Below are 13,169 nucleotides of genomic sequence, written 5' to 3' on the forward strand. Positions count from 1 at the left end.
GTTCCTGCCCGCAGGGATACAGGGTAAGGGGGTAACCAGGGTGATCACACATCCTGATTTGTGTGATCAGGCCCAGGTTCACGCCTCAGGTCCAGGGCAGCTTTCCTCCCTCAAATCTGGGAGATGTTTTGGGATCCTCGGGGGTTCTGGAACCAATCCCCCATTGTACCGAGGGATGAGTATTATCCACAAGCTCATCTGTAGCTGTGAAGGTAAGATCAGGTTCTGACCCTTCTCTGCTGCAGCAAGAAGCTAAAACTCCAACATCTGCCCTAGACAAAGGTGCCTAAGCCTCAGAGTTGAAACAGAAAATGTAATTCCACCTAAATAATAAAAGCATCTCCTGTAGTCCAGGCAAACCTTTCCTCTCTCACTCACACAGGAATTAACTTGGGGTTGGGGGCATGGGGACATTTCCAGGCACTAAAGGAACTGAATAAAGGACTTTTGGAGCAAATCTGAGACTAGCCACCTGTGCTTAGACTGTGCTGTAATTCTGAGTCCATGACAGTTAACTAGCAAAAGGGGGCTCCCGCAGAAGCAGACCTACATTATTTCCCAGGAAGAGGTCAGAGTGAAGGTAACCAAATACTCTGTTCTAGGGCTAATATGTCAACGGGTCCTAGAAAGGATATCTGCTATTTTGCTAGTCTCTGATTTTGCTTCTCTGTCCTCTCTGGGACCCTAAAGGCAATCTTGGCATTATCAAAAGACAGTGATACAAGGAAATAAAGAACACAGCTTTAAAAAAATAAACAATTTGTAACTCATTGATTGTCTACCAGAATGACAATCTGAAACCACGGAGAAACCTGTAGATAAAGCCTTCAACAGATGCCTTGTTTACTTATATTTCTTCTTTTGCACAGTAATGACGGGAGCCCTGGACAGTGAAAACCTGAGTATCTCTCAGTTACGTAAGACAACTGTGTAGACTGTATGTTTATGTAGGTTCTCCCTCAATGAGATATTTCTCTTCACACTTATACTTTCCCACTGGATTGAAAAAAATAACCCAAATCTTCTATTGTATCCTTAAGATTTGTAAGGAGCAGGGGAAGAGGCAAGTGAAACAAAGGAGCAGGATCTGTTTCCTGTGCTCTGAATTCAAAGAAAGCAAGCATTTTCACACTGCATTTTGGTAAAGGTGTGCTGGGCCCATAATGAGGTCCTATGAAACAGTGTTCCCGGCTCTGGTACAGTTGAGAGGACTATGGAAACTTTAGGAACACAACCAGCACCCCCATCACTTAACTGCACTGTTTCTGGCTGAGTGTTATCTACATTGTAGAATTGCGTTAAGTGTCAAAAACCTTTAAGGAAAGGTTTGGAAACAATAGTACCGGCATGTAAAGGTAACACAAAAAGCTGTTTCAGAGACTTGCCTGGGTGGCTCAGTGGTAAAATTCCACCTGGCAAGGCAGGAGTCACAGGTTCGACCTCTGGTCCAGGAAGCTCCCACACGCTGCAGAGTAACTAAGTCCGAGCATCACCCCTACTGAGCCTGTGCCCCAGAGCCTGGGAGCCACGACTCCCGAAGCCTGTGCTCCTAGCCAGAGACGCCACTGCACTGAGACGCCTCCGAGGCCAAAACTGAACATGGACCCCACTCACCCCGACTAGAGAAATCCCCTGCGGTGACGAAGACCCAATGCAGCCAAAAATAACACATAAAATTACATATGTCCAAAAGGCTGTTTCCAATTTTAGTAAGTGGCAATAAAAACAGAGAGAAGAGCAGCAGCGGTGACCTAATTAAGAGGGGGAGGGCATCAGTATGTCCTTATCATTCTGAAATTTTCCTTTTAGTTCTCCAGAACTGAATCATCTTTGAAAAAGTTCACTGTCCAGGAGCTCGGCTCCTACAAGGAATTTTAATAGCACTGCTTGGCTCTTGCTGAGAGGTTACCATGTTATACATAATGCTCAAGAGCGTAAACACAGCACTTTGCCCTTTTCTCTCCACAGCTCAGGAGGGGGGAAAAATCAAAAGAAAAATACTTAGAAAGTTTTATAGTTTTTTTTCAATTCCCATAAAAGTTAACCATTTTATCTATCTCCCCTTGGTAACCATACAAACCGTTTGCATGTTCATGTCACCATATACTTACTGGGCTGGAGGTTTGATCATTCCCAACCTGGTTTCCAGGCTTAATATCCCCCTCTGCCAACCCAGACTGGACTTTTTAATCATTTGTTTCAAAATAATTTTCAACACCCAATTCTAACCATCCAATTCCATTCTAATTATTAACGCTTACGATCACAAAGGTCTTTATCACCAATCTTGATCCCTTTCTTCACTTCACACTTCTGCAAAGGGATGAGATGTCAACCCTATTTACTAATATTTATAAATTTGAAGACAGAAATTTTCCCCTAGGCTAAACTGTCCCAGCTCCTACAACAGTACTGAAGGATGTCACACTTGAGCCTGGTGAAGGCTTGCCATCACGCTGCCCTGATTAACGTCAAGTCCCCCCTACAGGGAGCCATCTGTTCTTCCTTGCCCAGGTAACGCTTAATACCAGGCGAAATCTACAGTCTTCCCTCCTGCTGACAAGTGTCTGTCAATTTCCTGTCGTGCTTTCTAACTCCCTTCTCCCCTAGAACGTGGAGATTTGAGTTTTCCAAAGCTGACATGGAGCTAACGTAAATGTTAAACACTAAAAATATGACTACTACAAAATTCAACATAACTTTTTAAAGAACCGATGGGGAGAGGGAGGTGGGAGGGGGGACTGGGATGGGGAGTACATGTAAATCCATGGCTAATTCATTTCAATGTATAACAAAAACTACTGTAATGATGTAAAGTAATTAGCCTCCAACTAATAAAAAAAAAAAAAAAAAAGAACCGATGGGGAGTGACTTCATATTCTTAAAGAAACAGAACCAAAGTGTCATAGAGCATGTCTTTTAGAATTTCATATAAAATGGATATTGGGTTTCAATCAACGTTTCCACCTACGCTAAATCAAAACCTATGAAGGGAAATGAATAATGTTATTGGTATCAACCGTGTATTACAACAATCTGGATTCGAGTCTGCCTTTTCTTGACACTTTTTGAAACTATATTCAGCAGCAAATAAGTTGCCTATTCAGATTTTGAAAAACTGAATTTAATTTACAGACCTATTATAAATTCATATGATAGTAAATCCACACATTTCTAAGCTTTGAACATAAAGACTTTTTGGTTTCCAAAGGACTTGGTAAAAGGATTTGTCACAAAAGCAAAAGACTCTTCTCACAAGGGACAATATTCCTGTCTCGGTCATGCGCAGAACAGGAGGCACTGGGGGCCAGCTGTCTCACCGCCGCCCTGGAGGCTCAGTCCTGCTGGCACGCGATCGCATCAGTGTTAACACGCAAGGGTCAACATTCCATATGACAAGGATAAAAATGAGCTTGACTTGGGGTACAAACACACACACGCGCACTTCCATTTATATGTAACATATACACACACACACACATACACACACATGCACACACACATAAAACACACACTTCCATTTTGATGTGACATATATAAACACACACACACATGCACACACATAAACACATACTTCCATTTTTATGTGACATAGATAAATACACATACACATATGCACCCACTCACATAAACACACAAACACACACTCTCTCTCTCTCTGGTCACCTACTACACACGCCCTCTTACTAACGTGCTGACCTTGTGACCAACACTAACACATCCCTCAGTTCTCTAAGGCTCTCCTCTAAGCTGGCCTGTCGCTTTCCAGTAAACCCCAACTGGAAGGACGACGTTTATTACAAGGCACGATGCCTTGAGAATATTTCTCCCGCCTTCTATTTCAGCTGGGCAGCCAGCTGGGTATGCTGAGAATGTCTGCATTTCCTCTCGTCTAGAATTATTATATCCCAATGATAAACCCTTCAGCGGCACAAGTTCCAAAAGAATGACGGAAGCACCTTAGTGTCGAGGACTAGAATGGAGCCGGGACCATCGGAGTTGTGGTCCTGACCGGGCCACTGCCCAGCTGTGCTGAATCGTGTCACCTGTCTGCACAAGAGAGGGTCTGAACCCCTAGTGTGCAGACAGTGCAAACGGTGTCTCGGGACCCCCACTAACGGGCGCAGGGTCCGTCTGAGGCCGAACACCCACTGGGAATTCTCCCAAACATGGTGCTCCGGGAGGCATGGCTGCTCCATGACGGCTGATTTGTAGACTCAATGTGTGAGGTCCCCCAAGTGGTCACCCACGCCTCAGCCAGGTCTAATACACGCCGTTTTAGAACTGCCCCATGCTGTGGTCTGCCCTGGTCTTAGCTGCCCTGATTATGCCAAAGTAACAGAGGCTCGTGAATCCTTCATTTCCCCACACGAAGAATGTGGTTCAAGTGAAATGACAGAGATGACCGAGTCTACCGAGAAAATGAAGAGATTCTCAGAGAAGTCCGAGCACAAGGGAAAAAGATTTCCCTGCTAGAGAAAGGCTTCCACTGTTCCAAACTGTTATTTGCAAACTAACACTTCACACCACGCTCTAGCGCCTGCTCCACATTAGTTTTTGTTTTTGTTTAAAAAACATGTATATACACATGGAGCCAAACTTCTGCTTGTTTTCCGAACTTTCGATGAATCAGCTTAACACTTCCCACTGCGCCAGATCCTCTGCCCACCTGGCTTTGAATCAAATCACAACTTACGTCCAAGCTCTGAAGTTCCAAACACAAAGTCCCCAACCCTGAACTAACAGGAAGGTCTCAGACATAATCCAGAAAAGCATGAAGACAAAACACCAGTCTGGATGATAGTATTTTCTTATTCATTCGTCCATTCGGATGTGCTTAAGTACTGGGCATGTGCCATAACACGGGGCCAACGTAGGTACCACCTGCCTTTCCCCCTTCCTCACCTCAGGCAGGCCAATGGTCAAACCCACGCTGGGTTTGCTCTGAACCTGGAAGTGGCTGGGAAAACTTTCACTGCTGTCCAGGTGATTCTCACCAACTGACCAGTATTGGCAGGTGACACAATACCCCATTTGCCATTCAGCAATGAGGACGGGACTGAAGGCGAGTGAGACTGATCTTTCCCTCCATTATCTTGACCCCTACTCCAAACACCCTCCTTCCAAGCTGTTAGGTACCATCTTATCATCATGAAGAAAACTAAAGGTAGTCAGAAGCCTTTGCCGCTGCAAGGATTTAGGACGATCTGGGTCTCCCCGCCCATTCATCAGGTGAGAACACTGAGGCTAAGAGAGTGTGAGACTATGTTAGTCTCATGAGTTAGTAAGAAAGCTTGCAGGAGTCCACCTTGGATGCTGTTTTCTACTGTATCATCCAAGTGCACTGGGGCTGGCTGTGAAGGTGAGGAAAGAGAAAGCTCCATTTTTTTAGTTTACCTCTGCCCATTCCGTCTCCCAGGCAGTGCAGACAGCTCGGGTGTGCAACCTTTCATTTCCCCTTGCCATCTGTCTCTCAAAAATAAATGTGCTTATCATGCTTTTCCAGCCAAACTGGGAGGTGTAAGAAGCTCTTGGACTGTTAATATGGCAAAATTCTGGACTCCCCTGAGACCTCCTTCTACACTCACACAAAGGTCCCTCAAACCTTCCCCTCTTTACAAGACCTACACTATATAACATATTTTTATCCAATGATCTTAAAAACTGGACCTTAGCTCTCTGAGTCTGGAAGAGTTTACAACATTTAACCTCTAAAAATGAGCATATTTGATACAGAAACTACCAGATTAAATTTTGTACTAATACATATATTAAAAAAATCAACACTGTAACTTTAAAAATTTTCTATGCTGAAAAGAACACACACAAAGCACCTGCTGGAACCCCCACAAAAGAAAGATTTATTGTCTTATACATTTTGATTCAGTTGCTTTAGAATTTGGTCATGTTATTTCTATAGCATCCTTAAGCACGGCAAACCAGAATTTTCTAAGAGCATCTTGCCACCTCAGAAGCGACTGCACTGACAGCATCACATCACAAAGAGAGGAGCAAACAAAGCAAGAAAACATTCTTTAAAAGCATCCAAAGGCTTCACCCCAGAAGAATTTAAAACACAGATCGAAAGGTTATTTCCTAACATGACCCATCATTATCAGAAATCAGAAACACTGCAGCTCAAAATGATTTTTTTCATGTTTGAAGGTAATTCTGAAAAAGCACACATTTTAAATATTTTTAGATAGAATATGAGTAAAAGCATTAAAATGTGATGATTTCATTCTAATTCTAGGAAAGTATTTTTCCTATACTTGCACAACGATTGGCTAAACACACACAAAAACTACCAGTTGTTTCATCACAAATGAGACCATTAACTAGTCTTTTATAAAATAATTTCATGTGCCAAGAACATTGACAACATTGCTGAATTATGTTTAACCTGAGTTCCCAAACACATAAAATACACAATAAAAATTGGTTCCATGCAGAATTATTCACAACTTCAATACAAACATGCCTGAGAAATACCACAATTAACAAATTACGAGTTATAAAGATAGCAATCGAGAGATACTAAGTCAATTTATTGAAGGAAATTTAAGCATGCTTACAAAGAAAGAATCAAACCAGAAATCGTCGACCTACTTCTTTTGCCAGTAAACGTGGCTAACAAAGGAACTATACAAAGGCTGTAGGATCCCAGAACCAGCAGTGTCAATAAGGTAGCATCGTAGTGCCTCTCTGAGCTGGCCGGTGGGGTGAGTGTAGAATTGATAAATATTTTCGAAGACGCATCCGTGTCTGTACAGCTGCGAAATCCTCCTGGTATAGTCATTTAAAAGGATCTCAGCAAGCTCAAGCGAGGAAAACTGCAGCCATGTTCATGCTCCTATTCTTCATGCTTGCTCTTAGTAAATTAGAATGGAGCAGGGGGGAAAAAAAAAAAATCTAAGCTCTGAGGCACTACACAGAACAGATTAAACAGGCTGAACAGGCTAGCGGTTCCATCTAAGAAAGAGACTCATTGATTTGAACGCTTCATCTGAGACAGGGACACACAGCCAGTAGACAGGCTCTGTGGGTCTACGGGAAGCCCCTTTGTTAAAAGACAAAAAGGAACGGACAGAAGCATTTTGACGCCCTCGTTGGGAGTGTCGGACGCGGTCCTGAGCGGGGCCATGGCAACGTGGCTGTCCACGGGGACGCTGGGCAGTGGCTCCACGGACGCGCCTCCTGCTAGGGGCACAAGCGCCAACACTACACAACCCTCCAGCGCCCCCCCGCCCCCGAGAGCACCTGGGTGCTTCTGTCCTAGCAGTTTTGTTTTTAAAATTTCCTGTTAAAAACAGAGAATGCTGCAAGTGCAGTGACCTTAAGGGAATACACGCGTCAATGGCCTTTTCAAATCAAGAATCAACAGATACATGCAAACCCTCTGATCTCCTGCCACGACTTCAAACTTCAAGTAGCAAGTGGATAACAGCCCCGTGTCACTGCAAGTAGCACATTCCAGGGTCCCTAAAGTTCCCATATGCAGCTACTTACTCTCATAGGACACCAGCTGCTGCTGCTAAGTACCCTCTTGGAAATGTGCTATTCATTCAGTCAGTAATTCCAAGTCTTAGCCACAAACTTTCTCAGTTCTGTCACATGCTGGCTGAGTGCCCTTGGACCAGCGACAACCTCTCTGAGCCGCAATTACCTTGCATGTAAAATCAGGGTAACGGAAGTTACTTGAGAAAAAAAACAGAGAAAGAATGTATGGTAACCCTCCACGGTGCTCCACACCCAGAAGGTTCAAGAACGACTCCAATCTGACCTTGTCTGACCTTGTCCCCTCACAGAAAGAAGAAACTGATCCCCTCTAAGACAGAGAGAACTCCCCTCCCCGCCACCACTCCCTTATTCCTTGTTTTATCTGATATTCTAGTTATCCATATAAACATCTTCTTTATCCTCAACTATCTTTCACACAGGGACCATTTCTTTGATATCTCATATCCTTCCCAGCGTCTATAGCGCTGCCTGTACACAGCAGGCACTCCAAAATTCTTCACATTCGTTAATCCATGAGCTATTGTTGAAAGAAATTAAAAAGGAAATGAGCAAATAAACACTAAGACCAAACACATCTTTTGAATGAAAGGGACAACTCAACTTACCATTTAAGAAAATAGCTTCTACACAGAAAACAAAATTCATACTAATTGAAAATCTCCCAAATATTCTCAGGTTAAATTATTTAAAACTAAGCTTGAAGTTATAATATTCACTCGTAATACACTGAATCTAAAATCCAAAGTTTAAGATTAGGAAAAAAAAAACCAAAAAAACAAATGATTCTATAAAATGTAGCTGTTTACAAAGCAAATGAAACTGAAGTTATCTTTTTTTCTGATTTCCAGCTGGGTTCCAATAGTTCCTAGATCACTTTCTTTCCTTAAACAAACAAACAAACAAACAAAAACCAAACAACAATAACCCAGCATCTTCAAATGGTACACTTTAGAATTCGTGAAAAAAAAAAAAAAAAACCCACAAGCCTTCAAAAGATAAGTATGTCAGTGTTTCCTAGCACATTCATCAAAAGAGAATGTTGTTGAGACAACTTTCTTCTCCTGCCAAACTTTCTTTGAGCAATTCCAAGGGAGAAGCGGGATGCGTATTTTCCCCTAAATTACAGAATCAGAAATCCTGATAATTGGCAGCTCATTAGATTTCACTCACAACTACAGTTTCGACATGCCCCAAAGTCTGACGCAAGACTGACTTACAGTTATTGCTGTAAGCACTCAGCTCACTGTGGATGCTGGCCACAGAGGAGGTGCTTTCTGTCCTCCGAAGCGCAGGGTTCTTCACAGACGCTTTGGGCCTAGGAAGCAATCTGGGCAGATGCACTCGAGACGGCTGCGCAGTTTTCAAGGATGCAGGTTTTCCTTGGGGGTTGAAAAAAAGACAAAAAGTTTCCACGGCTATTCATTCCAAAAGCTCTAAGCTTGTAAACCCGAGCTCCTACATGAACAAGTGAAAGTGAAGCCATTCGGTCGTGTCCAACTCTTTGTGACCCCGTGGATAGTAGCCTGCCAGGCTCCTCCATCCATGCAATTTTCCAGGCAAGAATACTGGAGTGGGTTGCCATTTCCTTCTCCAGGGATGAACAAGTGAGTCAAGATATAAAATAAATATTAAGACTTACACAGGAAGGATTCCTGCAACCCTGTAACTGTGAAGGAATTACCTCAGGTCTTCTGAGACATGGGATTCCCTTGTGGCTCAGATAGTAAAGAATCTACCTGCAATGCAGGAGACTCAGGAGACCTGGGTTCTATCCCTGGGTTGGGAAGATCTCCTGAAGAAAGGAATGGCTACCCACTCCAGTATTCTTGCCTGGAGAATTCCATAGACAGAGGAGCCTGATGAGCTACAGTAGGCCATGGGGCTGCAAGGAGTCAGACATGACTAAGCAACTAACATACATGTTTCTGTGACACAGAGTCATTTGAGACAGAAACTTTTGGCAACCTTGAAATCAAGGGATAAACAAATTGATATGACTTCTCCCAACACTGTTGATTTAAAAGTAAGCAAATTATTGTGTTCACACACTAGGCTACGAGATAAAAAATTGGTGAAAACTAAAAAACAACCAAGATAGGAAGGAAGAAATCCATTTGAGAAAAACAATTCAAAAATACCTAATGCCTAACAGCAGGTGGTGCTATATTATTAGCACTCTTTTTTCATCTGCCCTTTTCATCCTTGGGCTTCCCTGATAGCTCAGTTGGTAAAGAATCTGCCTGCAATGCAGGAGACCCTGGTTCAATTCCTGGGTCGAGCAGACCCTCTGGAGAAGGGATGGGCTACCCACTCCAGTATTCTTGGGCTTCCGTTGTGGCTCAGCTGGTAAAGCTCTGCGCACAATGCGGGAGACCTGGGTTCGATCTCTGGGTTGGGAAGATCCCCTGGAGAAAGGAAAGGCTACCCACTACAGTATTCTGACCTGGAGAATTCCATGGATAGTCCACGGGGTTGCAGAGAGTCAGACATGACTGAGTGACTTTCACTTTCATCTTTACTCTTTATTTGCCAAACTTAAATGGTTCTCACTCAAACTCCTAGCTATTGTTTGTAGCAAGTACATCCACTTTTCTATAAGATATGTACGGACACCCCGTTCTGTGGCATCCCTGAAACCACACCATCCTGATGCTTCCACCTGAACATTAGGGCATTTCCTAAATCCATGCCTTGGCTCCAACTTTTTACATATTCACCTCTCCAGGAGAGTCTATTTATCTACTTTAACCACTGCCCTATCTTGATGAACCCCAAATTCTCACCTGCAGCTCTGTCTTCCTGAACCTCAATGCCACTCACATTTTCTTTTTCTTTAACATTGCAACTGAGGCAATGAGACAACCTCCTACCTACTAATGCTAATCTTAACTAAAATTTCCTTTTCCCCAGCCCCCAAACATTGTAATCACCTTTTTTTTTCTCCATCAGATTCTCATATCATCTAACACTGACTCTCAATGACAGCTGAAGAATGTCTATAGAGCTGAAAAAGACCTTAGCTGCAAATTATCCAGTCACATATTACCAATGTGGTAATAAGGGAGGAAAGTAGGTTTTCCAAAAAGTAATGCTCACTGCTTTGTCCCAAATAATTCACTTACAAAAATCTCACCGTAACAGAGAAGAAAGTGCTGAAGTATTTGAGGCCTGGCATCTCAAGTTCTCCTGTTCACAGCCTCAACCCTGGGCTGACCTCATATATCAGTGTGAGCCCTGCTCCAGTCATCCTGGTTCTTTCTCTGACACCAGGGTGTGCTATTCCAATCCACAAGGCACATAATTTCTTCTCAAAAAGGTCTCCTCCTCTCAATCTAAATGCTACAAATCCTTCCCTACTCCCTTAAATGTTGCCTAAATAACTGTTTTAGACCTTAAAGTTCTGTCCTTCTACCCTTTCCAGCTCCATTGTGTTGATCTTCTGAATGTGAAAACTAAGATCAGAACCCAGCCTATAATCTGTGATTCTCCATTATCCGCAACCTATAGCAGTGGCGCTAGTGGTAAAGAACCTGCCTGCCAATACAGGAGACATGAGAGAAATGGGTTTGGTCCCTGGGTCAGGAAGATCTCCTGGAGAAGGGAATGGCAACCCATCCCAGGATGGGAATCCCAAGGACAGAGGAACCTGGCGGGCTATGGTCCATGGAGTCACAAAGAGTTGGACACGACTCACACAACTTGGCACCACCCCGTGTTAGCACCAGTATCTGAAGACCAACGTTATTTTTAATCCCCTTAATTAATATTTAAATTTAAAGACATAACAGGCAGTTCTAGGCTGGATTCCTAACCAACTCTTCCCTGAGTACTTCACATGCGTTTGCCTCTCCACACACACACCCACAGACACATCTTTTTATTTTTCCAGGACTTTTTAGTCTATTCTTCTCTTCTGTCCATTTCTGTGAATACAATGGGCTTCTTTCCCGTCAGTTCCCAAACTCTTGCCTAGTGACTTACAAAGTGAGTTGACGATTCTCTTTTAAATCCTTGCTGCCAGTTTTTTAAGGAATCTCCACACTGTTCTCCATAGTGGCTGTACCAGTTTGCATTCCCACCAACAGTGTAAGAGGGTTCCCTTTTCTCCACACCCTCTCCAGCATTTACTGCTTGTAGACTTTTGGATAGCAGCCATTCTGACTGGCATGTAATGCATGAGACAAGTGCTCAGGGCTGGTGCACTGGGAAGACCCAGAGGGATGGGATGGAGAGGGAGGCAGGAGGGGGGATTGGGATGGGGAGCACATGTAAATCCATGGCTGATTCATGTCAATGTATGGCAAAAACCACTACAATATTGTAAAGTAATTAACCTCCAACTAATAAAAATAAATGGAAAAAATAAATAAATCCTTGCTGTCCCACCTGGGGGTCTACAGAATCACCTCTCCCTATATTAAGTTTGAGAATCACCACCTCTTAGTGAAGACTTTCCTTCCTGGTCATAGCAAATACCATCTTCCAACAACACAAGAGATGACTCTATATATGGACATCACCAGATGGTCAATGCTGAAATCAGATGGATTATATTCTTTGCAGTGAAAGAGAAGTTCTATACAGCCAGCAAAAACAACACTAGGAACTGACTGTGGCTCAGATCATGAACTCCTTATTGCAAAATTCAGACTTAAATTGAAGAAAGTGGGGAAAATCACTAGATCATTCAGGTATGACCTAAATCAAATCCCTTATGATTATACAGTGGAAGTGACAAAGAGATTCAAGGGACTAGATCTAATAGAGTGCCTGAAGAATTATGGATGGAGGCTCATGACACTGTACAGGAAGCTGTGATCAAAACCATACCCCAAAAACAGAAACACAAAAAGGCAAAATGGTTGTCTGAGGAGGCCTTACAAATAGCTGAAAAAAGAAGAGAAGCAAAAGGCAAAGTAGAAAAAGAAAGATATGTCCATCTGAATGCAGAGTTCCAAAGAATAGAAAGGCTTTCTCATCTCTGCTTGCTAAGTGATCAATGTACTCACTATGGCAGCAAATTTGGAAAACTCAGCAGGGGACACAGGACTGGAAAAGGTCAGTTTTCATTCCAATTCCAAAGAAAGGCAATGCCAAAGAATCTTCAAACTACCACACAATTGCATTCATCTCACATGCTAGCAAAGTAATACTCAAAATTCTCCAAGCTAGGCTTCAACGGTACCTGAACCGAGAATTTCCAGAAGTTCAAGGTGGATTTAGAAAAGGCAGCGGAACCAGAGATCAAATTGCCAACATCCGTTGGATCACAGAAAAAGCAAGAGAATTCCAGAAAGACATCGACTTCTGCTTCATTGACTACGCTATAGCCTTTGACTGTGTGGATCACAACAAACTGTAGAAAATTCTTAAAGAGATGGGAATATCATACCATCTTACCTGTCTCCTGAAAAACCTGTATGCAAATCAAGAAGCAACAGTTAGAATCGGACATGGAACATGAACTGGTTCCAAATTGGGAAAGGAGTACATCAAGGCTGTATACTGTCAGCCTATTAATTAACTTATACGCAGAGTATATCATGCGAAATGCTGGGCTGGATGAAGCACAAGCTGGAATCAAGATTGCTGGGAGAAATATCAATAACCTCAGATATGCAGATGACACCACCCTTATGGCAGAAAGT

At 42.9% G+C, this 13,169-nt stretch overlaps 1 protein-coding gene across 7 annotated transcripts in view; it reads right to left on the reverse strand.

The window, feature by feature from the left end:
• Positions 1-13,169, reverse strand: part of MTUS1 (microtubule associated scaffold protein 1) — a 203,572-nt gene that overhangs the window by 78,724 nt on the left and 111,679 nt on the right. For 6 of the 7 annotated variants that reach the window (XM_070459996.1, XM_070459997.1, XM_070459995.1 and 3 more), the window contains one exon: positions 8,739-8,900. In XM_070459996.1, the coding sequence (XP_070316097.1) occupies positions 8,739-8,900 (162 nt within the window). Of the gene's footprint in view, positions 1-6,609; positions 6,877-8,738; positions 8,901-13,169 lie in introns of those variants that run through there. The other variant, XM_020916827.2, reaches the window with a different exon arrangement.

Source organism: Odocoileus virginianus, chromosome 32 (genome assembly GCF_023699985.2).
Source record: "Odocoileus virginianus isolate 20LAN1187 ecotype Illinois chromosome 32, Ovbor_1.2, whole genome shotgun sequence".
In the NCBI taxonomy this organism is placed as follows: domain Eukaryota; kingdom Metazoa; phylum Chordata; class Mammalia; order Artiodactyla; family Cervidae; genus Odocoileus; species Odocoileus virginianus.